Genomic DNA, 26,597 nt, shown 5'->3' on the forward strand with positions numbered 1-26,597 from the left:
AGTGCGATCGAGCCCTAAGTTATGAGGGCTAAAAGAAGGGCTTGTCCCCGACTCACCCCACGGTCATTCACCCAGCAGTTCATACCTAGTCTCACCCCCCCCCCCCGTCGCCTCCCCCTCCATTGAAACCGGCTCACCCTGGATCACCCTTGGCCATCAAGCAGGCCTTCCGCTGTCTCTGGAGTTATCACCGGGAGGTTCACGCTATCAGTCTCCGAGTCCTCCGTGTCCGTGTGACCTCTGCCTCCGCCCGGTTCCGAGTCCTCAGTTATAGGTCCACCTTGGGAGCCTGACAAGCTGGATACCATCTCCAGCACCCCTCGCCGTTCTGCCGCAGTCTCCACTTTCGAGGGTCGGCCAGGTCTGCCTCGTCGATTCCGGATCCTCTTAGACCGCCGTTGTAGGCCTACCTCCGAGGTAGTGGAGAGGGAGGACCCAGGGCCATCCTTGCCAGCTCTGTATAGTTCAAGCCAATTGCATGCGTCGTCCGGGGTATCAAAGAATTTGGTGGTGCCATCCAGATTGATGCGCAGCCTCGCCGGAAAAAGCAAGGAATATTGGATGCCCTCGCTCCTCAGTTCTCGCTTGATCGCCAAAAAGGAGGCTCTTCTCTGCTGGGTCTCATAAGTGTAGTCCGGAAAAATGTTCACCCGACTATTTGCCACCTGGTATGGGCCATTTTGTCTGGCGGCATTAAGGAGCAGATCTCTGTCACGGAAATGTAGGAGCCGCGACACCACCGGGCATGGGGGTAGGCCCTGTTGCGGTGGCCTAGCTGGCACCCGGTACGCCCGCTCTAAGGTGTAAAAGGAGGAAAGCCCCTCAGGTGCCACCACAGTTCTAAGCTAGTCCTTCAAGTTGGCCACCATGTCCCCACCTTCGATTGTTTCCGGCAGGCCCACCACACAAATGTTATTTCTTCTGTTGCGACGTTCCGCGTCCTCCGCTCTCCTCTCCAAAGCATCTATGCGGGTCAGAGCGTCCTTCATGGCAGCAGCCAAGGTTTTTTGCGCCGGTTCCAAGGTTCCCACCGAGCTCTCCACTTCTTTAACTCTGTCAGAGAGTTTACTGTGGTCCGCTCTAAGTAAGCCTAGGCTCGTCGCGACCTGGGCGATGTCTTGCTGAAGGGCCGATCGTGTATCTGTGATCGCCGCCAGGATCAGATCGAGTTGTTGCTGGATGTGCGGACTCCTCGACATCTCCGGTGCTAACCGATCTTCTTTATCAGGTGTCTCCACGTCCGATGCAGCCTAGGAGCCACCCTTAGTGCTCTTCGGTTTCACCATGGCGGCTGCGGTCCCCAGCGGTAGGCCCGAAGGCCGTCCAGGCGAGAGTAGGGTCAATCAATCTGTCCTCAACGAACCGTCTCCCCCACTAGGCCGCAGCGGCAAAGGGCCGGGCGAAGGCCGACGGCACGTTCCCCGGATCCAACAGGGCTGGAGGGGGGGGAGAAGGGTCACCACCAAGTAGCAGTGCGCAGCCAGGGTCTTCGATCTCCACAAGATGCCGTCATCTGCGACATCGATTGCAGGCCTGTCGGACCACCGATTTGGCCTATGTAGAGCTTGTGACCAGGCCGACCTCTGTCCAGCTACTCTCGCTGTCCTCCGGTGTCCGGCCAGGGCACAGCACTCTGCCAGTTTAGGTCAAGTAGGCCCACTCGCTGCCGAGTCCCAGGACCAACATGGTGGCGATCGGCGTCGTCTCAAGGGAGGCTAGGTATCGAGCTGTCCCCACTTCCCTCCGTGGCTGTACGTCGTGTTCAGGGCTCGACTGAGCGGCGGTCCCGATGAGCACCGCTTGGAAAGTTCACAGGCGTCATCAGCCGTTCAAGCAGTTGCCGCTGATGTCGTTCCCCCGGGAAGGGAGGGAAGGAGAAAGTGTTGCCGGAGTCGCCCTGGGTCGACGAGCTACTTCAGGAACACAGAGATGGAGCGGGCGCCATCTTGAGCTCCGCGCCGCTCGCCTCGTAGACTCCCGTTCACCTCGATCGGGCTTCGCTACAGGTCCCCAAAGTCTCCCCCCCGGTTCAGCACCCGCAGCTCTCAACGATCTGGGGGTCGGGGTGCCCGTATCGCCCGGAAATCAGGATTATTGGCGGCTCGATCACGGAGCCGAGCGATCAAGCGACCTCCACCATCGGCGTCCAAGCCACGCCCCCCCTCATTGTTTTCACTGTTGTTTTGAATATGAATTTGATAGATGGGCACCTGGCTGAATATCACAATCCATGTGTTGCATAGATCTTTGTTAGCATGAAACTTAGCCCATGACTCAGGAATTGGGCAGTGGCAAAACCTAATTGTATATAGCTTAAGATGAAAAGCGAGATGTTTATTGGTATTTTTTTTAACCCAATTGGCCATCCTTTTAACTTGTGTGTAAAGTAACTTTGATAACCGCTATATTGAAATGTAAATGCAACAAGAACATTCTCACCTCCTTTACTGTGTAATGAAACATCAGAATACAAGGAAAACATTGTGGGCCTAATTATGATGTTGGACGGACTTGTGTCCACCCGACAGCGTTCTGTCCTAGGACCGACTGACATCGGGTCGGTGGTCCTGATCGGCTAATTCAAATCCCCTCATGGCCCCCAACGGGAGGCTGCAAGCACAAAGGGGCACTGCTGCGGGCCCCAAATATGCTTTCTGACATGGTTTCCATGTCGGGCAGTCCGGCATGGACACCATGTCGGAAATTGCTCATTGTAATCCGAAGAGTGGAAATGCCTGCCCTTTGGAATTACGAGCCGATTTCGAGTAGCCGATGGGCTCCATGATCTCATCGTAAGCCAGCCGGAATGATTAGCTGAATTACTTTCTGACTGCCAGCATTGTAATGCAGCAGTCGGAAAGTAAACCAAACGGGCAATTACGATGCAGCCAGAAAGAATTCGACCGTTGGTCGGAGCCTTCACGGGCCGCATCGTTATCGGCCTCTGTGTCAAGACTAAGGCTCAGCCAAAAGTAATACTCATCAGGTGAAACATGATCACATATTTACTGAAAGTAGATTGAATACAGGATAGACACATACACTGAAAGATAATAGAATAGAAATTGCTTCCTGAGCTGTATACCCTTCCAGAACCCACTAAATGTTATTGCCCTGGAAGGGAGTACTCTGGTGTGTGAGGTAACCGGTATTGTCATAAGATACCCCTAATTTAAGTCAGTAGACCTATAAAAGTAGACATAGTTTTGCATTAAAATGCGACAAAAAATCTTAAATGCTTTTATTTTTCTCTAAAGTGTTCAAAAGTAATGGATGAACCTCCAGCTAGACATAAACTGTCCCAACCAATCTGCAATTTAAAAAGAGCATAGCCTCATGTACTTCTCATTTCCTTTGTATGTTTTTTTGCTGTTGATGACATGCTCACTGGCACATTGGGTAGCAAAGCATGACATATTTAATGCTTAGAGCCTGGTTCCTATTTTTTCTGCACAAAATGCAAACTTTTACATTTACAGTGTTCCTCATAAGTATTATAATAGTATGATATTGCATCAAACACCCTCCTCTTCCCCTACAAATTTACACCCTCCCCATCCCTTCACCCCCTCTCACACCCTCCCCCCACCTCTTCCATCTCCTTCTTGCTTCCATGCAAACTCTCTCTTTCCTTTCACCTCATGCTCTCATTTCCCTCCTAAACCTCGATATTACCCTGGAGTACTCCAACTGATCTGAATTATACTCTATCTCCAAAGAACTTTCTCGCCTCTCCAACATATAATTCCTGTCTTGGGGCATGGCTAAGGGATGGCCGCACAGAGCTGAAGCTCTCGGAGTTGAAGCTCTCCTGGCCACAGCAACCAAATGACTGCTTCCCGGACCCCAATGCGGTTTAAAATCCAGTGACAGCATGAGAAGCAGGCAGAGAGGCGGGCGTGTTTAATCCTGCGTCCGGCCATCGCGCACTCCAAAATGGCGGCAGAGCCGAGATGCCAGAGTACGGGACCTGCAGCTGAGTGAAGAGGCGTCCAGGGACATCGTCGAATGCGGTGCGGTAAGTGTGGCAACCGCCTCAGGGCGTCCAGAGCGCATTGTGTGGCAGAGCAAGCATCCTGCGATCCGGGGGGTCCGTTGGGCCTCCCGTGCGGTTTACGCGCGGTGCCCCTGGAGCCGGGAGTGCTGGTGGCTGTGGGTAAGAGGCCTGAGCGTTAACCCCGGAACAGGCCCAGACCACGGCCTCACGTAAATCGTCTCTTCAGAGCTCTTGGGGGCGCAATCAGTACTATGCTCCGGTGCCTGAGTGTGTGTTGCACCGCCCCCCTTCCCACCGCCCACCTGGAAACATCAACGCTCTGCCCGCAGTCTTCCTCCACACCTGGCTAGTTTAACTCGGTTTTGCAGGCAGATCTACAGGCAAGCAACTCTCCTACCAAGGGGTCATTTCAGACAAACACACAATATCTGCCCGTTCTGCGCCCTACCCGATGCCACCAAAGTTGCCACTGTGCAAACGTTCTTACCTCACAATACCAGGACTGCTGATTCCATCGAGTACTCCCAGTGTGCTCCATCTGACGCAGTCCTAACCCACACTGTGGGGGCCACCTGCATGACGCTGTGTTCAAGTATCCTGCACGCTACTCACTGCAGGAGATACCACAATGCCACACTTTGTCAGCAGCCTCACATAAATTCTGTACTCGCACTCCCCTTTTTCACTCCCTCCAGTGCTGTCGCAGCATGAGCTGCAAAAATCCTAGGCAGAACCTACTCCCCTTCGTGAAGATAGCGGAAACTACCCGTGACCAGCCTAGTGACATGGCGGAAGGTGGGCAACCACCAACAACTTCTATGGATGACGCTAGCCACTTAAGTCCACTGCTGCTGGAGATGAGGGCACGATTCAAGGCGCTAGATGTACGCTTTGACTCCTTGGACAAGCACACAGCAGACCTGGGTGCAAAGATCCAGGTGCACGATCGACGCCTTGATGTGGTAGAATCCCGCACATCGGATCTAGAGGATGGAATAGCGCAATCTGTGAAAAGGGTTGACCGCATGGAACGGATCCCAAAGGAGGTTGCTACGAAAAATGAGGATTTGGAGGCGCGAAGTCGCCGTAACAACATCCGCCTTTTAGGCGTGACCGAATCCACAGCTTCTGGTTGCATGGACAACATGGTAGAGACAATACTAACAGACTTGTTCGGCAAAGAGGCCTTCACTCCAGGTTTTGTGGTGGAACACGCCCACAGGTCACTTGCCCCCCGTCCTTACCCGGGATGCCAACCTAGGTCCCTAATTGCGCAAATTTGGAACTTCAGAGACAGGGATATGGTACTGCGACTGGCACGTGAGCAAGGTGAACTCTCCTGGCAGGGCTCCAAGCTATCTCTATACCCGGATTTCACTGCTATGGTTCAAGACACAAGGAGGATATATCTCAGAGTTAAAGCAACGCTTAGGAACCTTGGGTTGAAGTATGGTATACTGTACCCTGCCAGGCTATGGGTGGAGGTCAACGGACGAGCCTGAGTTTTTGAGAACCCTACACAAGTGCAGGAATTTTGCAGCACTTACAAACTCAATCATCAACGCCCCACCAAGACAAACAACACTTCTCTCCCACATAATGGCTCGGCTGACAGTGTGGATTTGTTCTCGAACTCTGGTCATGGCTGACTGATAGATTCTTGATTTTCTTATACATGCCACACATTTGATTATTTGCTGTGAATGGTGGGATTTAACACGTTACATAAAATGTTTTGCTAAGGTTGTTGGGCCGTAAGTTAGAATTCGCCCACCCTTTGGTGTACACCTAGCGATAGTATTTGCGACTAAAGAATGTACCCTAATTGTTTGTTTTTCACCATTTTTAGGGTGCCACTGATACCATACACTGTTTCGGAAAAGTTGGTAATGCCTCTCCAGATGGGCGGGGGGGCTGGGTGGGGGGAGGCGGGAGGGGTTTGGTTAATATTGCTTTGCACTGAGTTTATGATACATTTGTTCACAATCACATTAGACAGGTACGGATATTGGTTATTCTTTGTTCTTCAGATCAAGTCACTACGATGGCACAGCTAGGCTACAACCCTGGCCCTTCGGGCATTACTCTTACCACATGGAATGTCCAAGGCTTAAACAACACCCGCAAAAACTGCATGTTGTCCATTATTTGCTCAGGCACAGGGTTGATATAGCCTTCTTGCAAGAGACACACCTTCCTACCAGCGATCAGGCCCGGTTCACATCCTCCTTGGGCCCGAACAGATTTCTTGCAAACTATAGCAACTACGCCAGGTGCACGGCCATTCTCAAAAACAAACGGCTCCTCTTCAAGTGCCACTCTGTAACATGTGACGACGAAGACAGATTCATGATTGTGGTAGTCACACTGTTGAGTCACAGGGTAGCGTTGGTATGCATCTAAGGTCCCAACATTTATTCCCCCGATTTTTTCCATGCACTACTTTCTAGTTTACTGCAGCTTGGCCCCATGCCCTTACTCCTAAGGGGCGATTTCAACATTGCCCTGCACCCATCCACCGATAGTAATTCTACTGCCCCAGACCCCAAGCCACTGGCACGTAAAGCTTTAAAATCCTTATGCGAGCACTTTTCACTGCTAGATTTAGGCCGCGCTCGTGACCCGTGTCACACTGCATATACGTATTATAACAGTCTCCATGACACGTGGTCAAGAATCGATTATTGGTTGACATCCCCAGAAATCTAATGCTGGTTTCATAAGCTCTAAACGCTGACCAGAACATATTCTGATCACTCCCCTGTATTGTTGTCACTGAGGGTCCCTCGCCCCGAAGGTTTTGAGAGACAGTGGAGGTTCCCGAGCCGTGCCTTAGATGATGAGGTATTCAGACAGGAAATCCTGGAAGCAATTGAGGATTACTTTGACATAAACACTGGGGGCGTCATTTATGAGAAGTGACGCATCGCTGCATGAAAGCAGCGATGCGTCACTTCTCAGGGCGCCCTCCTTGCAACATGATTGATGCGTCATATTTATTGTATGACGCATCATGTCGCAAGGAGTTACAGATACATCAGTATTTCTGACGTATCTGTATGGTACCAAAGTGATGCATTGCTGGAGTGTGTCACAAAAGTGACGCAACTCCTGCAATGTGTTCTTTCACATGGGGCAAGCCCCATGTGAAAGGGCATGCATCAGTCTTACGCCTGCTGTGAGGCAGGCATCAGATATTGACGCATTTGGGTCCTAGAAGTGGCGCAGTGAAATCTTATAGATTTAACTGCGTCACTTCTATGACCCTTTCTTGCGCCAGAATGCCCCCCGCATACATTATACCTGACGCAGGGATAATGTGGTGCAGCGGTTTACAAAGTGAAGCATCTACCTAGATGCGTCACTTTGTAAATATGGTTCAACAAGACACATTTTTTATGCCGCTGGTACGTCACAACAAGTGACGCATCGTGGCGTAAAAGTGATGCACGGCCTCATAAATAAGGCCCTAGGTCGGTAGACACAGAGGCAATGTATTAGGAGGGATTTAAGGCCTACATGAGGGGGGTATCCATGTCCAAGAGCTCTGGAGTGCTGCGAGATATATGTGGCATGCTTGCCTGGCTGGAAAGGGAACTAGGATCCTTGGACGCAGGGCAAAGGGTGGCGGCTGACCTGAGTCACGGTAGTAAGAGAGCAGCTCTGCTTTTGAAATACAGAGAGATGGCTGAGAGGGAAATCCTCTATATGGGGAAATATAATGCTAAGGTTTATGGGGAAGAGGACTGCCCTGGACGAGTGTTAGCACAAATAATCAGACCCCCTACACTAAAGCATACATCACAGAACTACGTTCAATGACAGGACAGCATATCATGGACCCGCTGGAAATCCAGAGGAGCTTCTCTCTTATTTTAAAACATTGTACACCTCACAACTGGGACATAATCAAACTGACCAGGAGGCTTACCTATCCGAGGTCGCATTAGCATGCCGTCACTCCCTTCTAATGGAATTTATCATCTCCCCGGCCCAGTCGGGCTTTATCCCACACCGATCCAAGGCGTTCAACCTCCGCACCTTCTTTAACACCCTACACAGAACAAACCTGGACACTCCCGCAGCAGCTATCCTACTAGACACCGAAAAAGCTTTCAACTCCCCTTTTCCTGTCTGTGGTACGAGGCAGGGTTGTACACTGTCACCTTTGTTGCTTATATTGGCAATGGACCCCTTGATTAGGCACTTTCAGGAGAAACACCTACACAGAGGTTTACAGCTCCGCACGGGCCCCTTCTGGTCACTTTGTATGCAGATGATACTATATTATATGTTCGTGACCCCCAGACCAACCTGGACCCTCTTATAAGAGAGATTCTCCATTTTGGCACCTTCTCTGGCCTGGGGATATATTGGCGTAAATCAGTCATCTTTACCCTCACGGTTAGCACGGCCCGATGGGTGCTGGAGTTCCCTCTAGAATGATATTCGGACTCAGTAAAGTACTTAGGGGTGCACATTCATCTCGAGATGGACCAAATCATTCTACGCAATTATTGTGTGTCGATCTCCAAACTTGAGGCGCAGATAGACTACTGGCTCAAGCTCCCACTCTCCATGGCAGGGCAAGTGGCCCTTATCAAAATGATTGTACTCCCGAAGTTTTTATATTTATTTCATAACATCCCAATTCCACTTATGAATACATTTTTTTAGTATTCTTTGCTCTCACTTAATCAGACTAGTTTGGGGCAACAAGACAACTAGAGTGAGAAGGCAGGTCATGACACTACCATGTGATAGAGGAGGGTATGGAGTCCCTGATTTACAATTGTACTATCTGGCGGCCTAATGCAGCTTTGCACAGACGTGGTACCACCCGTTTCCAAGGATCTCTTTCCTGAGGCCGGAGTCGGATTTTGCCTTGCCGGACACCTTAGCCACCGTTCTGCCCCTAGGCTTCCCTAAAGATCCCAAGGACATTCAACCGGTCTCTACAGCACCGGCACTTAATCCTCAGCAACGGTGCTTAGAGCAGCAGTTAAGGACACACTCATTTGGAAGGCAAGTGATTTCCCACAGAATCACAGAATGTTGAGCCACGCTGAAACTTGAACCTGGTACCCCAGCTCCGAAATCAGCAGCTGTAGCCATTAGGCCAAGTCCTCTCCAGAATAAAAAAAGCTGGGGCTCTAGTCAGGAGGCAATTTACCCCAGCATATTTCTCCTGTTAGCTTTGCCTCCTGAGGAGAGCTTCAGAACTTTTTATTTTACAAATTAACCACTGGATGGAATGTTTGAATTAAATTCAGCCACTGCTAATCACTCATGGCCGCAGCCCAAACCTACATTTATTTCGCACAACATGCCACCTCAGTTTGGACCCAGCCATATGCAAATCAATATTGACTCTACTGCAAAAGGAGCAGTCCAGCCCAAACTGCCAGGCCAGCACACAAGAAACCCAGGACGGGTTTCACCCTAGTTAGGAAGTTAGGACTCATCAGGCAGGTATAGCTGGCTTCCAATGACACAGTGTGCATGGGACCGACATCTGGGCATACCCTTCCCAATTAGGTCAACACACTAAAGCATACTAGAGTGATGGCTAGAATACTTGAATTAATCTTAGCCACTGATAATTACTCGGGCCTCATCCCAATCCATCGCTATTTTGTGCACAATGCCACCTCAGTTCAGACTCATGCCACCTCAGTTCAGACCCAGCCATGTGCAATCGATCTTGACCCTACTCCAGTGGAAGCAGTCCATCCTGAACTGTCAGCTTCTCCTGGCACCAGAACACAAGCAACCCTGGACCGTTTTTAACCTAGTTAGGGATCATCAGCCACGCATAGCTTGGTTCCAGTGACACAGTGTGCACAGGAACCTCATCTGGGCTAAAGTTCACAAAGGTTATGGGTAGAATGCTTAAATTAATCACAGACACTGGTAACTACTGATTTATTTTTCTCTGTGAACAAACTCGCCTAGGTAATGCAGTGGTGATGGTAAGTGATTTTTTTTCATTTCAAAATCGTTTTTATTGAAGATTTTATAAGATAGGATTTATTGGAGATTTTATAAGACAGGAATTATATGTTTATTTGTTTTTTTAACTTTATTTAGCATTTTATTAAAGACAAAGCAAGGGACTGGGTTCAGTTAAATGACATCACGGGTACAGTCTCGAGGTTTTTCCGATATCAATTGTTCTTCAGGCCACAGGGAAAGTCAATGTGATATGACATACATATAATACATTTAAGGCCCATCTTGAACGTCACAACATTTTGCATGTCCATAAATATATCTAATTCTCCCTTCCAATAGCGTGTTCATAAAATAGTAAGAGATTTAAGCCATACTGAGTGGGCGCCATATACTTTAGACTATTGATGCATGGTGTGTTCCATTCTAGCCCACCCCAGTTGGGACTATACCCTGCTCCTGCTAGGTGGGAGGATCTTGCTGTTGTGCAGATAGGAAGGCTTTGAAGGGGCCCCAGATGTCTTTAGGTCTGGAGAAGGGAGGGATTGTGTCAGCATCCAGGTCACTTCTCATAGAACAGGAAGCTAAGCTCTGAATCCAGCTCTTTCTTGTCGGAGCCCACTTGCCACCCCGGTGTATGGCGACCTCTCTTTTAGCCAGGAGTAGAGAGATGGCAACAAAGCTGCAACCTTTAAGAGGGAATTGGATGACGTATCCCAAGAGGGCAATCTCGGGCAGGGGGTCCATCGGCACCTGTATCATATTGCTTATTGTTTTGTGTACTTCCACCCAAAAAGTGTGTATGCATAGGCATGTTCAGGCTAGGTGCACAAAGTCTGCTTGAGGGGAATGGCATCGCTGGCAACGATGTGGTCTAGTGAGATCTATCTTGTGTGCCCTGGCTGGGGTGACATATATTCTGCGTAGGAACTTGAAATGTATCAGTGTATGCCTACTATTGAGAAATACTGTTTTCGTTACTTATGGGTAGCCATTTTGCGTTAGGGAGCGGGAGGTCGGAGGAGTAAACCGACTGGGAGTTTGTGATACGACCCACTTTAGCCCACGCCCAGCAGGTCGTAGAGACCGGTTGAATGTCCTTGGGATCTTTAGGGAAGCCTAGGGGCAGAACGGTGGTTAAGGTGTCCAACAGGGCAAAATCCGACTCCAGCCTCAGGAAAGAGATCCTGGCATCCGGGTGGTACCACGTCTGTGCAAAGCTGCATTAGGCCGCCAGATAGTACAATTGTAAATCAGGGACACCATACCCTCCTCTATCACATGGTAGTGTCATGACCTGCCTTCTCACTCTAGTTGTCTTGTTGCCCCAAACTAGTCTGATTAAGTGAGAGCGAAGAGTAATAAGAAATGAATTTGATAGTGGAATTGGGGTGTTATTAAATAAATATAATAACTTCGGGAGTACAATCATTTTGATAAGGGCAACTTGCCCTGCCATGGAGAGTGGGAGCTTGAGTCAGTAGTCTATCTGCGCCTCAAGTTTGGAGATCGACACACCATAATTGCATAGAATGATTTGGTCCGTCTCGAGATGAATGTGCACCCCCAAGTACTTTACTGAGTCCGAACATCATTCTAGCGGGAACTCCAGCTCCCATCGGGCTGTGCTAACCGTGAGGGGAATGATGACTGATTTACGCCAATGTATCCCCAGGCCAAGGAAGGTGACAAAACAGAGAATCTCTCATATAAGAGGGTCTAGGTTGGTCTGGGGGTCACGAACATATAATATAGTGTCATCTGCATACAAAGAGACCAGTAAGGGGCCCGTGCCAAATTGTAAACCTCTGTGTAAGTGTTTCTCCTGAAAGTGCCTTATCAAGGGGTCCATTACTAATATAAACAACAAAGGTGACAGTGTACAACCGTGCCTCGTACCACGTGACAAGGAGAAGGGTGCCGACAGGGTATCATTTAGCCGGAGCCTCTACGTGGGTTGACTGTGTAACAGAGCCGTAGTGGTAATAAATCCCTGTGGCATCCCCATCCTTTGCATTACGGACAGGAAAAAGGGCCGTTCCAGTGAGTCGAAAGCTTTTTCAGTGTCTAGTAGGATAACTGCTGCGGGAGTGTCCGGGTTTATTCTGTGTAGGATGTTAAAGAAGGTGCGGAGGTTGAACGTCGTGGATCGGTGTGGGATGATAAATTCCATTAGAAGGGAGAGACAGCATGCTAATGCCTTGGCGGGTATTTTACAGTCCAGATTTAGAAGCGACAGAGGTTGATACGAGCCACATATTAGGGGGTCTTTCCCGGGTTTAGGGAGTAAAATGATAATCGCCTCTCAGAGAGTGGGTGGGAGAACCTGTTTCTCTAATGCTTCCGCATACATGCCCAAGAGCAGAGGAATCAATAGATCCTTGTAGGCTTTGTAAAATTCACCCATGAACCCATCAAGCCCGGGGGCGGTGGATGAGTTTGGGGCCGTAATTGCTTCATCTATGCTTTCTACTGTGATGGGCACTGCGAAAACGCCTTGCATAAACCTCTCGAGGCATGCTAATGCGACCTCGGATAGGTAAGCCTCCTGGTCAGTTTGATTATGTCCCAGTTTTGTAGTGTACAATGTTTTAAAATAAGAGAGAAACTCCTTCTGGATTTCCAGCGGGTCCGTGATATGCTGTCCTGTCATTGAACGTAGTTCTGTGATGTATGCTTTAGTGTAGGGGAGTCTGATCATTTGTGCTAACAATCGTCCAGGGCGGTCCTCTTCCCCATAAACTTTAGCATTATATTTCCCCATATAGAGGATTTCCCTCTCAGATGTCTCTCTGTATTTCAAAAGCAGAGCTGCTTTCTTACTATCGTGACTCAGGTCAGCCACCACCCTTTGCCCTGCGTCCAAGGATCCGAGTTCCCTTTCCAGCCAGGCAAGCATGCCACATATATCTTGCAGCACTCTAGAGCTCTTGGACATGAATACCCCCCTCATGTTGGCCTTAAATCCCTCCCATAACATTGCCTCTGTGTCTACCGACCCAGGGCCTGATTTATGAGGCCGTGCATCACTTTTACGCCACTGGTGCGTCACTTTTTGTGACGTACCAGCGGCATAAAAAATGTGTCTTGTTGAACCATATTTACAAAGTGACGCATCTAGGTAGATGCTTCACTTTGTAAACCGCTGCATCACATTATCCCTGCGCCAGGTATAACGTATGCCGGGGGGGGCGTTCTGGCGCAAGAAAGGGTCATAGAAGTGACGCAGTGAAATCTATAAGATTTCACTGTGCCACTTCTAGGACCCAAATGCGTCAATATCTTATGCCTGCTTCACAGCAGGCGTAAGACTGATGCAGGCCCTTTCACATGGGGCTTGCCCCATGTGAAAGAACACATTGCAGGAGTTGCGTCACTTTTGTGACACACTCCAGCAATGCATCACTTTGGTGCCATACAGATACATCAGCAATACTGACGTATCTGTAACTCATTGCAACATGATGCGTCATACAATAAATATGACACATCAATCATGTTGCAAGGAGGGCGCACTGAGAAGTGACGCATCACTGCTTTCACGCAGCGATGCATCACTTCTCATAAATGAGGCCCCCAGTGTTTATGTCAAAGTAATCCTCAATTGCTTCCCGGATTTCCTGTCTGAATACCTCATCGAAGGCACGGCTCGGGAACCTCCACTGTCTCTCAAAACCTTCGGGGCGAGGGACCCTCAGTGACAACAGTACAGGGGAGTGATCAGAATATGTTCTCGACAGTGTTTGGAGCTCATGAAACCAGCATGAGATTTCTGGGGATGTCAACCAATAATCGATTCTTGACCACGTGTCATGGAGACTGGTATAATGCTTATAAGCAGTGTGACACGGGTCACGAGCACGGCCTAAATCTAGAAGTGAAAAGTGCTTGCATAAGAATTTTAAAGCTTTATGTGCCCGTGGTTTGGGGTCTGGGGCAGTAGAAGTACTATTGGTGGATGGGTGTAGGGCAATGTTGAAATCGCCCCCTAGGTGTAAGGGCATGGGGCCAAGCTGCAGTAATCTATAAAGTAGTGCATGACAAAAATCGGGGGAATAAATGTTGGGACTTTAGATGCATACCAACGCTACCCTGTGACTCAACAGTGTGCCTACCACAATCATGAATCTTTCTTCGTCATCACATGTCACAGAGTGGCACTTGAAGGGGAGCCGTTTGTGTTTGAGAATGGCGGTGCCCCTGGCGTAGTTGCTATAGTTTGCAAGAAATCTGTTCGGGCCCCAGGAGGATGCGAACCGGGCCTGATGGCTGGTAGGAAGGTGTGTCTCTTGCAAGAAGGCTATATTAACCCTGTGCCTGACCAAATAATGGACAACATGCAGTTTTTGCGGATGTTGTTTAAGCCCTGGACATTCCATGTGGTAAGAGTAATGCCCGAAAGGGCCAGGGTTGTAACCTAACTGTGCCATCGTAGTGACTTGATCTGAAGAACAAAGAATAACCAATATCCGAACCTGTCTAATGTGACTGTGAACAAATGTATCATAAACTCAGTGCAAAGCAATAATAACCAAACCCCTGCCGCCTCCCACCACCCAGCCTCCCCGCCCATCTGGAGAGGCATTACCAACTTTTCCGAAACAGTGCATGGTACCAGTGGCACCCTCAAAATGGTGAAAAACAAACAATTAGGGTACATTCTGTTGTTGCAAATACTATCGCTAGGTGTACACCAAAGGGTGGGCGAACTCTAACTTACGGCCCAACAACCTTAGCAAAACATTTTATGTAACATGTTAAATCCCAGCATTCACAGCAAATAATCAAATGTGCGGCATGTATAAGAAAATCAAGAATCCATCAGTCAGCCATGACCAGAGTTCGAGAACAAATCCACACTGTCAGCCGAGCCTTTATGCGGGAGAGAAGTGTTGCCTGTCTTGGTGGGGCGTTGATGATTGAGTTTGTAAGTGCTGCAAAATTCCTGCACTTCCGTATGGTTCTCAAAAACTCAGGCTCGTCCGTTGACCTCCACCGATAGCCTGGCAGGGTACAGCATACCATACTTCAACCCAAGGTTCCTAAGCGTTGCTTTAATTCCCAGATATTTCCTTCTTGTGTCTTGAACCATAGCAGTGAAATCCGGGTACAGAGATAGCTTGGAGCCCTGCCAGGAGAGTTCACCTTGCTCACGTGCCAGTCCCAGTGCCGTATCCCTGTCTCTGAAGTTCATAATTTGCGCAATTATGGGCCTAGGTTGGCATCCCGGGTAAGGACGGGGGGCAAGTGACCTGTGGGCGTGTTCCACCACAAAACCCGGAGTGAAGGCCTCTTTGCAGAACAAGTCTGTTAGTATCGTCTCCACCATGTTGTCCATGCAACCAGAAGCTGTGGATTCAGGCACGCCTAAAAGGCGGATGTTGTTACAGCGACTTCGCGCCTCCAAATTCTCATTTTTCGTAGCAACCTCCTTTAGGATCCATTCCATGCGGTCAACCCTTTTCACAGATTGTGCCATTCCATCCTCTAGATCCGATGTGCGGGATTCTACCACATCAAGGCGTTGATCGTGCACCTGGATATTTGCACCCAGGTCTGCTGTGTGCTTGTCCAAGGAGTCAAAGTGTACCGCTAGCGCCTTGAATCGTGCCCTCATCTCCAGCAGCAGTGGACTTAAGTGGCTAGCGTCATCCATCGAAGTTGTGGGTGGTTGCCCACCTTCCGCTATGTCACTAGGCATGTCACGGGTAGTTTCCGCTATCTTCCCAAAGGGGAGTAGGTGCTGTCTAGGATTTTTGCAGCTCATGCCGCGACAGCACTGGAGGGAGTGAAAAAAGGGAGTGCGAATACAGACTTTATGTGAGGCTGCTGACAAAGTGCGGCAGGGGGGTATCTCCTGCAGTGAGCAGCGTGCAGTATAGTTGAACACAGCGTCATACAGGTGGCCCCCACAGTGTGGGTCAGGACTGCGTCAGATGGAGCACACTGGGAGTACTCGATGGAATCAGGAGTTCTGGTATTGTTAGGTAAGAGCGTTTGCACAACTGCAACTTTGGTGGCATCAGCTAGGGCGCAGAACAGGCAGATGTTGTGTGTTTGTCTGAAATTACCCCTTGGTGGGAGAGTTGCTTGCCTGTAGATCTGCCTGCCACACCAAGTTAAACTAGCCAGGTGTGGAGGAAGACTGCGGGCAGAGCGTTGATGTTTCCAGGTGGGCGGTGCGAAGGGGGGCGGTGCAACACACACTTAGGCACCGGAGCACAGTACTGATTGCGTCCCCAAGAGCTCTGAAGAGACGATTCATACAAGGCCGTGGACTGGGCCTGTTCCGGGGTTAACTCTCAGGCCTCTTAACGACAGCCACCAGCACTCGCGGCTCCAGGGGCACCGCGTGTACACCGCACGGGAGGCCGAACGGACCCCCGGATCGCGGGATGCTTCTTGTGCCACACAATGCGCTCCGGATGCCCTGAGGCGGTCGCCGCACTTACCGCACCGCACCGCATTCGCCGAAGTCCCTGGACTCCTCCTCACTCAGCTGCAGGTCCCGTACTCTGGCATCTCGGCTCTGCCGCCATTTTGGAGTGCGCGATGGCTGGGCGCAGGACTAAACACGCCCGCCTCTCTGCCGCCATCGACACCCGGATACTCCTGAACTGCTTCTCATGCTGTCACTGGATTTTAAACCGCATTGGGGTCCAGGAAGCAGTCATTTGGTTGCTGAGGCCAGGAGAGCTTCAGCTCCGTGCGGCCATCCCGTTCACGGCTTAGCCATGCCCCAAGACAGGAATTATATGTTGGAGAGGTGAGAAAGATGCATAGGAGAAAGAGTATAATTCAGATCAGTTGGAGTACTCCAGGGTAATATCGAGGTGTAGGAGGGAAATGAGAGCATGAGGTGAAAGGAAAGAGAGAGTTTGCATGGAAGCAAGAAGGATATTGAAGAGATGGGGGAGGGTGTGAGAGGGGGTGAAGGGATGGGGAGGGTGTAAATTGGTAGGGGAAGAGGAGGGTGTTTGATACAATATCATACTATTGTAATACTTATGAGGACCACTGTAAAAATTTGCATTTTGTGCAGAAAAAATAAGAACCAGGCTCTAAGCATTAAATATGTTATGCTTTGCTACCCAATGTGCCAGTGAGCATGTTATCAACAGCAAAAAAAACATACAAAGGAAATGAGAAGTACATGAGGCTTTGCTCATTTTAAATTGTAGATTGGTTGGGACAGTTTATGTCTAGCTGGAGGTTCATGCAGTGCTTAATTTGTAAAAAAAATTAGTGCCGGGGCTCAAATGTATCTTCCGAATCCTGCTACCTGCCCTATTGAATGTCAAAAGTGTCGAATAACCAGACTACATAGTCTTGATTTGACCTTTTCTTATTAATCACCAGTTACTTCCTGCGTTTTTGACAGGTTCTTTTAGGTTCTTTTTCATCCCTACTTTCTTTGCTTATCACTGTTTTTCTGTCTTATTCTTCCTCCCTATTTCCCCCTTAATATTTTCTCTCTCTCTCTCTCTCTGGGTCAAAGTCTGATAAAGACAAATATGTGCTGGTCCCCAAAAATTAATCGTGGTGGGCTCCACCTGCAACCACCTGCTCAAATTAAGCACTGGGTTGTGCACTTTTTGCAATATCTGTCTGCCATAAAAAATCCTCTACTGATTCCCTTTGGTTGATAACCCCATATTGACAATATTGTAGCAGAATATTGTCACTAAAATGTTGCCTAATGGAAATAGTGTGCCCTAGATAATATTCACAAAAATATCACCCTATTGAAATTAATAATAGAAAATCTACAACCAATGGTACGATATATACGACACACTATTTTTATCATATGATATTTTTGGTAACAACATTCTGATATACCACCATGTTGATGGGAGGTTGTTTTCTGCCTGGATTACAATTATATTGAATGGTGATCATGGTCAGTGATGCAAAACTTCTTTGTTGATGAGTATTGTCTGTGAGGGTCATATATGTATTATTTATTAGTAATTACAGTTTGCAAGAACCATTTACTCTCTGTAACTATTCGTGGTTGGTTATGATAGTGTATGTCCATATAACCAAGTATTAATTGACTGCTCACTGCCTGTCTGTGATAGCCTTCCATTATGTGGTGATTATTATCTGTGATAGTCATTTGCTTGTTGGTGACTATTTACTATCTGTGGTAGTCATCTATTTCTCAGTGAATAGTAGTTTTCTCTTTGTGATGTACACATATTTCACTGTATGTGCCACACCCTCCTACTGTTTAGATGAAACTATCATTTTTTGGTCAGGATAGTATATGTCTGTGTAGCCAAATATTGATTGACTAGTCAGTGCCTGTCTGTGATAACCTTCCATTTCTTGGTGATTATTATCTGTGATAGGGATCTACGTGCTGGTGATTATTCACTGTCTGTGGTGGCCATCTATCAGTAATTAGTGTTTTCCTCTTTTCTGTTTACACATATTTCACACTATGTGCCACCCGCCTAGTGTTAGGTTGGAGTATATTTGAAATTCATGTAGGTATAGAGAGCTGTTGTGTGTATAGCTATCCATGGATTGGATGTTCTTTGTCTGTCTGTGACAGGCTCTACATATAGATTCATTATCTGTGATACCCATACATTGATTGTTGGTTACTGTTATTGAATGAATGAATGAATGAAATTATTTGTAGAGCGCACGATGGCCAAAACAGCTTCCTGGCGCTGGGAGCTCTAAAGAACCGAACAGACAGGGCCAGGAGGTTTAGCAGGGGTAGGCCAGGGCAAACAGAAAAGTTTTCAGCGCTTTACGGAAGTGTGAAAAGATAGGGATCGAACGCATAGAAAGAGGAAGGGAGTTCTTTTTTGACTGCCATCAAATGTTTGATGTTTACTGTGTGCATTTGATAGCCTCATATTCATTTGTGATTGTTTTCCTGTGATAGCCACCTACTGCTTTGTGTACAATGTCTGAATGTGTTGGCCTTTTCATTGATGTCTTAAAGTTGGATGAGTATTGTATGTCCAATCACTAGCCAATTATTAGCGGCTATTGCTGATGGGTTTGTAGTGTTTCTAATATCCTGCCATCTATTGATAGGTATTGTCTTAAACATCATATTTTGAATGGTGGGTTGTTGTCTGTCTGCGATTAACAACTATTGATTGCTAGCTGTTGTCTGCTGTAATAATCTGTTGATTGGTGGAACTGTGTAGGTGAGCCACTCATGATGATTGTTAATTATTATAATTGATTGAATAGCAGGGTGTGCTTTTGAGAGCCATAGATTTATTATTGGCTTTATTTTTTTGTTGTTTATGTGAATATTGGTGAGAGCTACATATATCTTTGTGGCTTCTTTAAAATGTGGGTCCTCAAGGCATATTGGTAAAGGTGAAAATTTGGTTTGCCAGTCAATTATACATGATTACCATCGTGTCAGCTGATAATTCTAACCTCAGAGGTCTGAAGGAGGGCAAACAGCAGCGTGTTCTCTGATTGGTTGGAGCATGTTCTTCATTCTGTGGGGTGGTAAACTCTGCCTGAACAATTCATAGAGAAAAACTAGGCTTCATATCCGCAGTCTGAAAAAGTGTAAGCACTTGGAAACAGACTGACAATTACGTGGAGTGAGCAAAGGGAATGGGTCCATTGGAGGGTAGTGGCACCCTCAAAGATTACTAAGTTCCTGACTTAGAGTTTGGCTGATGGGCTACTGTGTCACAAATGTGATGGATATTGCTTTGCCTTATTACCAGAGCTATAGGATATAATGTTGTAATACAAACAGGATATCCGTCACATTTGTGAGTCAGTTAGAGGGCTTTTTGTTGATCTGAAAAGCTTGAGAACTGTGAGAGATGCAAAGAAGAAACAAGACAGCTGATTGTTGTTGGACCTGGCATCATTGGTGTAGGTTCCCCTGTATTTTTTGCCTTTGCTTCCTGTTTTTTTGCTGTGTGTTGGACTTTGTTTTTGCTGTTCTAGATGCTTTGAGCACTTTGCGACTGCTGTTCAGTGCCAAAGTGCAAGTGCCCCCTGTAAATTGTGTTTATGGATTGGTGATTCCATGATTGGCATATTTAATTTACTTGTCAGTGCCTAATACAGTGCACAGTGTGTGCCCAGGGCCTGTAAATCAAATTCTGCTATTGGGCTTGCAGCACTGATTGTGCCACCCACATAAGCAGCCTGTAAATGTAACTCAGACCTGCCACTGCAGTGTCCATACTCAGTTTGGCACTGCCATGCCGACCTGGCAAGTGCACCCACTTGCCAGGCCATAACCTTCCCTTTCCTTATATATGAGTCACCCCTAAGGTATGCCCAAGGTACCTCTGCGGGCAAGGTGCAGTGTATGTGAAAGGCAGGAAATGTGTGTGGCATGCCCTGATAGTGAAATACTGCCAATTTCATTTTTCACTATTGAAAGGCTATCTGTCCCATAGGATAGAATGGGAGTTTATTTGTAACATCTTATAAATATAACTTCCCACTGAGACAAGATAGGAAGATAAAATTTAGTATGCCTGAACTCAGAATATAAAGATGCATCTTTTAGTGAGGATGATTTTTACATTGTGTGTTGGAAAATACCACTTTTAGAAATTAGGTATTTTCTTGCTTAGCCATGTGCCTCGGCTAGGTTTGGGTATTGACTGTCTGGCTTTGGAGTGACAGGAGCTGGGGATGTGTATTCTGTTCAGACAGCCACTTGGGGGTTTGGGAGGTGAGGTGTGTTCTGGCTTTCCAGGGTGAGTCAGGGCTGGGCTGATGAGACCTTGGATGCATTCAGAGTAGGGGAGGAGATTTTCTTTCACACCTGAATGGGCCTGGTCTGCCTTGGACGATGCTGTATCCACCTCCTGCCAGGAAGTCTCACCAGAGAGGACAGAGCTGGTTTTGGCTGGTCAAAGAGCTTCTCTGCCACCAGAGAACAAAGGGTTTGTGGTATAAAAAGTAGGGCCCTGACATCAGACTTTTAGATTACTTCTGCAATTCAAGAGGAACATTTGCCAAGGAGAAGAGCTGGAAAAACTGAGAAGTACTGTACCTTTGCTGTGTGCTGTCTGGGGTTGCCCTGCAGTGGCTGTTTCTGCCAAGGAATGGACAAGGACTTTGCTGTGTGCTGTGTCCCCTGCTTGAAGACGATATCCAAAGGCTTAAAGTAGAGCTTGCCTCCTGTTTTTGAAGTCTCAGGGATACAAATACTTCCCCCCCCAGATCCCCTGAGCTCCCTTGCTGAGAGTTCTGACCTGCCAAGAGGTGCCTGTTGCTGTTCTGGATCTCTGGACGTTGTTCCTGCTATTGGGAGCTGGAAAAGTAATGCAATGAGGAGAAGCGCGACGGGCCCGCACCTGTTTCCGACGCATTGCTGAAGAAACTGACGTAGCGTCTGCCTGTGGCTTGAGAAATCACTGCACGCCGCATCGAGTGCACCGATCTACGAAGTCCGAGATCACTGTATCGATTCCGACGCAGGACCAGCTGTGCGGCTGCAAGAACCGACACATCGTAGGACCGCTACTCCAAGAACCGACACATCCCCGATCCTAATACATCGCATCTGGGCACAACGCCTGCAAGAACACTGGGGGCGCAGTAAGAAACTGACGCATCAGCTCCCTGGACAGTAAGAAACCAACACATCACCTCTCCTTCAGTAAGGAACCAACGCATCACCACCCCTGCGTGGCAGTAAGGCATCGACGCATCACCTCCCTGAAGTAAGGAACCAACACATCCCCGTCCTTGGGCGTAAGGAACCGATGCTTCAACTTCCCTGTGACAGTTTTTGCTTGTGCACGTGGTGCATCAAAGGTACTTTGTGTGAAAAGTGTTGCATCTGCAATTTGCTTTGAACAGAACTGTTCCTACCTTTTGAAAGTCCTATTTTTATTACTGTATTGTGGATTTTTGTCATTTTGGTCTTTTTTGGTTTAGATAAAGATTACTTATTTTTCTAAACTGGTGTGGTGTCCATTTATAGTGTTTTCACTGTGTTACTATATGCATGCACAAATGCTTTATACACTGCCTCTGAGATAAGCCTGTTTGCTCGTGCCAAGCTACCAAGGGGGTGAGCAGGGGTTATTTTAGTAGTGTATCCCCCTTTCCCCGACTAGGAAGAAAGGTCCCTACTTGGACAACGGTGCAAACCATTGCCAACCAGAGACCCCATTTCTACCACTTTTTTTTTTACTAATCTGTAGAGTTAGTATTTTCCATGTATGTATTTTTGATGTGGCCGTTCATACAATAGTACTGATGGTTAGTATTTTCAGAGATACCTATCTATTGGTTGATTGGTTTTGCCAGGTTTTTTTTGCGTTGATTGGTGGTTATTGTTGTCATCCACTGATTACTCTGTTGTCTTAGTGATAACCATATCTTTGTGGATGTTTCTTATATTTATTTAATCTGTTGATTAATTGGTATTTCAGCAATGCCCATTTACGGATTGATTCGCTTTGTAGGCAACATCCATAAACAAAACAGTTACTATTCTTTATGTGATCTGTCCCCTCGCTTCCTCTCAGGAGATACAGCAAAGCTGGAGACGGTCTGGCTCTCAGGGATCTGCCAAAACGAGAAGAATGAGGTGATGAGCAGCAAGCTAGACATCGACAACATGGCGGGTGTCTTCTACATGCTGTTGGTGGCCATGGGACTGAGCTTGCTGGTTTTCGCCTGGGAACACCTGGTGTACTGGAGACTGCGCCACTCTGTTCCGCAGACCCCAAAACTCAACTGCCTTCTTGCCATGAGTAGAGTGAGTAACCCCTGTACCACCCATCCACACCAGACCCAGATTTTCACAAGCTACCATGCCATAAAGCAGTGCAAAACGTTATATTTCTACCAATTCGAATACGAAGAGATAGAACAGTTCTTTACATTCATAATTGTCAACACCTCTCACCCGAACTGCACCCCTCATATGAGACTGTCCCTCTGATGTAGCGCCCCAAATGCACTATTCCATAAGCCCCACATGGATGCACATGTAGTGACAGATGCTGAACACTAGGGGGTGTATGAACGGTTCCCTGGGCTCATTCCTAATTCCAGCAAAAATCCCTCTCACCCTCCAAGAACAGTCCCCGAACAAACGGCCCCTAGCTCAGTTGAGACATACGCCTGCCCCTATTCGCAGGAGTAGATGACGTGGTCCTGCTTCTCGAAATGTCAGCAGTCAATCCACTTCTGTACCTCAATCTGCCTTTACTTTTATTTATCGTGCCTATTCCCCTATAACTTTCAGCAGGATTGTCTTGCCAAAATTAATTCCTGGAAAATTGAGTAGATTGCAGAAATTATTGTTCAACACGAAATTCTGATTCCTGCACAGGATTCGTAAACGAATGGGCAAGCTGATAATGGGGGCATGGTGGATATGCACACACCCAGATACCCTAACTGTACAAGTGCAGTGCAGGAAATCTGCACCAGGTGCAGGACCACATGCAATCAGCTCCTCAATTCTCGTAGCCATCCTGAAGTATAAACTGGACTCCTATGGACGGACCCATGATAGCCCTGTATGTGCCTGGCCTGCAACTGCCTGACCAGCTAGCGCTCTTCATTGAGGATGGCCACCCGCCATCTCTGGAGCTCCCTATTGCCTCACATCAACCGTGGCATCAGAAGATGGGTCAGAGGTTGCCTTATTGCTCAGGGCCCATCTCTCATTCTGCAAAATCTATGCATAGATTTTGCAGAAAGCCTGCCCAGTTTATTCATGGTATCTAACATGACCTAAGGCACTAGATTGTACCAAATTTAGGATTGTTGTGTTTTCTCTTTCTCTGACACGTTTTATAAAAACATAGAAACAGGTGCTTGTGACACCTGGGGCTGTCAAGGTGTTTCTGTAAAATCCTCCAGCACTGCTCCATATCAAAGGTAAACCACATCTCACCTCGCTCAGGGATCAAGTAAAACACTGCTATTTTCAGAGGCCCTCAACCCTTCCACCAAACTAACCAAATGGCGACTGCTACCACCACATGTCCACATTCGTTGTTTGTTTATTACCACTACAATGTTGTAACTGAATCTAAATATGTCTTCAAACTGACTCATTGAGCGATTATGTTATCAGTGCTGAATAAAAGTAAAATAGTGGGATCTTCTGCAAAACAGGCTTCTGACTGTCTACAACTCTCTTCGCAGGGAATTTACAGCTGCTTCAGTGGAGTTCAAAACCTGGAAAGCCCCTCTGGTGCCCGCACATCTGACGTCACCCCAAACGCGGCACAGGCCAGTGTGCTGAAGATGCTGCAGGCTGCCAAGGAAATAGTGTCATCCAGCAGTGTGGGCAGCTCTCTGGACAACGTCACGCGCACCATCGAGAACTGGACCCAGCGAAGTGAGAGCCTTCAGAACCCTTTCTCAATGAAGACTCCTCATCTTACCACCCAGAACACGGCCATCCCTGGAAGAACAGGGTATCCTCCGAGTGTGCCAGCAGATAGACTCAGGCGGGCCTATGCGCCATCTGTCATAGCCACTGCTACTTCCGGGTCACTTCCCTCAAGTATGGACACCAGCCTGCAGATTTGTGAGAGGGGAGTGAGTCAGCACCCTTTGATGCTCCAGCCTTTTGCAGGACGAGGCGACTACTCTGAAGAACAGTTCCTTCGAGGCACCACCATAAATGGCACGCCCAGGTTTCTGCTCAGCGCTCCTCTCCAGTCATACCCGAGACCACAAATTGATGTCAGCACCATTTCAGGAGGCAAGGCACTCAAGAAGCTTCCCTTGCCAGATATCTACAATGGCCATCAAGACCCCACATCCAGAGCAGATTTTAAATTGAAGCCAGAGCTCAGCCGGCATCAGGTTTTGGGGGAGACCAGTGACCGTCCAGTAAGGCCACTACCTGTGGCTGATAACAGTTTGATCCCAAAAGATCACTTTTTGCCTGCCTCATGCGGTGATAGTAGCTTCATGAAAGGCAACAGGACTTGTGGACCTCTGGGGCTTGTGCCAGCCATATCAAGGAAGCCGGAGGCCCCTCCTCTCATGGGTAAGGAGATGCCTCCTAAAAAAACAACCCTGATAAGGGCAGCTTGGGAAAGGAATAAAAGGTTACAGGCTATTGGAATGCAAGCAGTTAAGGAACAGCCCTGTTATCAGGACAAGTTGCCAGACTTGTTCCACAATGCAGGCTATGCCCCTGTAAACACTCCTGCACCAGTTCTCCATCCAGCTTCTTCCCAGGCAGCTTATCCCAGCCACAAGTACAGCAACCAGTGCTCACTGACCAACAACTCCCTGTCATGGAAGGACCCACGGCTGCTGCAGCCTCAGTCAATGCAGCTGCCCTCTTACCATGATGCATGCCAACAGAACATGGCTGGGGCACCTAGGGTACCAACTGTCCCACATAGCCAGTGCCCCTATGCAGACTCCTATACCAGTCAACCACCATATTTGGGGATGTTGTGTTCGGGTGCCACTATGGTCCCTGGACCTGCTAGCACTGCTCCGTCCTGCTTAACCCATTCCTGGAACTCCAACATCAGAGATGTTCCAGTTGAGGAGGATATGCTGACAGCCTCCTTTATTGACCACACGCAAGTAGGTTACAGAGGACATAGGCACCCAGAGACCATCTTCTTACATTCGACGGCAATGGACAAGCAAGATATATCGGGTGCGCATGGAATGACTGTCCCATACTCAGGAAAGTTGTGGAGAAGAATATCGAGCTTAGAGTCAGAGGTCTAGACTGGGATAGAAGGCAGTAATATGGAAAGAAGAATTGCAGTTTTGTAATTTTTGCATGCATAAAACATCCAACAAGAGTGTGCCCCGTGAGGCAAGTTCTTCCATCAGACCTGGAACATGTGTTTCAGGAAGATGTTGACTCATATTATAAACCAAAATGCGAGTGGCTCTCGATCTGTGAATGATTCAGAGCATACATCCCTAGTTCTATGAGGATTCTTGAGTCCATGCTTCCAAGCCTGAGAGGGATCCTGTGTCCTAGTCCCAAATTATATGAAGATTTATGAGTTCACACCGCTATTTTTATGGGAGTTAGACTGTCTATGTTGCTAGGTCCTAAGTCATTGCACCTCCTCCAATGTGGAATTCTAGGTCCTTCTTGCTTCATTAGCAATTGAAAGTCCATATTGCAGTGAGGGTTGCTAAGGCTATACTCTTCTTCCATTGGGTAATGCAAAATCCACACCCTTAGTTCACAGATGATGTGCAATTCCAAACCTCTGTGCTTTTCCGGCACCTGGAGTTAGATCATGCATCTACACATAATCTACTGGAGAATTCAGGTTCATTAACGCCCAGTGCAAGGTAAATCTATCCAGGCTACTCATTCCATAAGCAACCTCGGAGTTTAAACAGTGAGACAAATAGGAAGTCGATAGTTCTATTTCTACAGAAATCCAAAGTCTGTACAGGTATCGTGAATCAGTAGAGGTAGGTGGTGGGAGTAGCTGCCGGGCGGTGACGTGGGGAGGGGGAGGGGCAGGGTGCGGGGTAGTAATCTATGGATTACAGAGGATTACAGGTAAGTAAACATATAAATAAATAAAACAAATTTTGTTGCGTGCACTGCATCGCATTTGGGGATGCAGTGCGTGCAACGAAATTTGTTTTATTTATTTATATGTTTACTTACCTGTAATCCTCCGTAATCCATAGATTACTACCCCGCACC

The 26,597-nt window shown here is 47.8% G+C and overlaps 1 protein-coding gene across 1 annotated transcript in view; it reads left to right on the forward strand.

Moving 5' to 3' along the window:
• Positions 1-26,297, forward strand: part of GRIN2C (glutamate ionotropic receptor NMDA type subunit 2C) — a 346,074-nt gene extending 319,777 nt beyond the window's left edge. Inside the window, exons 11-12 of the mRNA XM_086928756.1 lie at positions 22,450-22,682; positions 24,086-26,297. Of these exons, the coding sequence (XP_086784882.1) occupies positions 22,450-22,682; positions 24,086-25,645 (1,793 nt within the window). The 3' untranslated portion in view covers positions 25,646-26,297. The remainder of the gene's footprint in view (positions 1-22,449; positions 22,683-24,085) is intronic.
• Positions 26,298-26,597: the final 300 nt, after the last annotated feature.

The sequence above is a fragment of the Lissotriton vulgaris genome, chromosome 7 (assembly GCF_964263255.1).
Source record: "Lissotriton vulgaris chromosome 7, aLisVul1.2, whole genome shotgun sequence".
NCBI classification, from domain to species: domain Eukaryota; kingdom Metazoa; phylum Chordata; class Amphibia; order Caudata; family Salamandridae; genus Lissotriton; species Lissotriton vulgaris.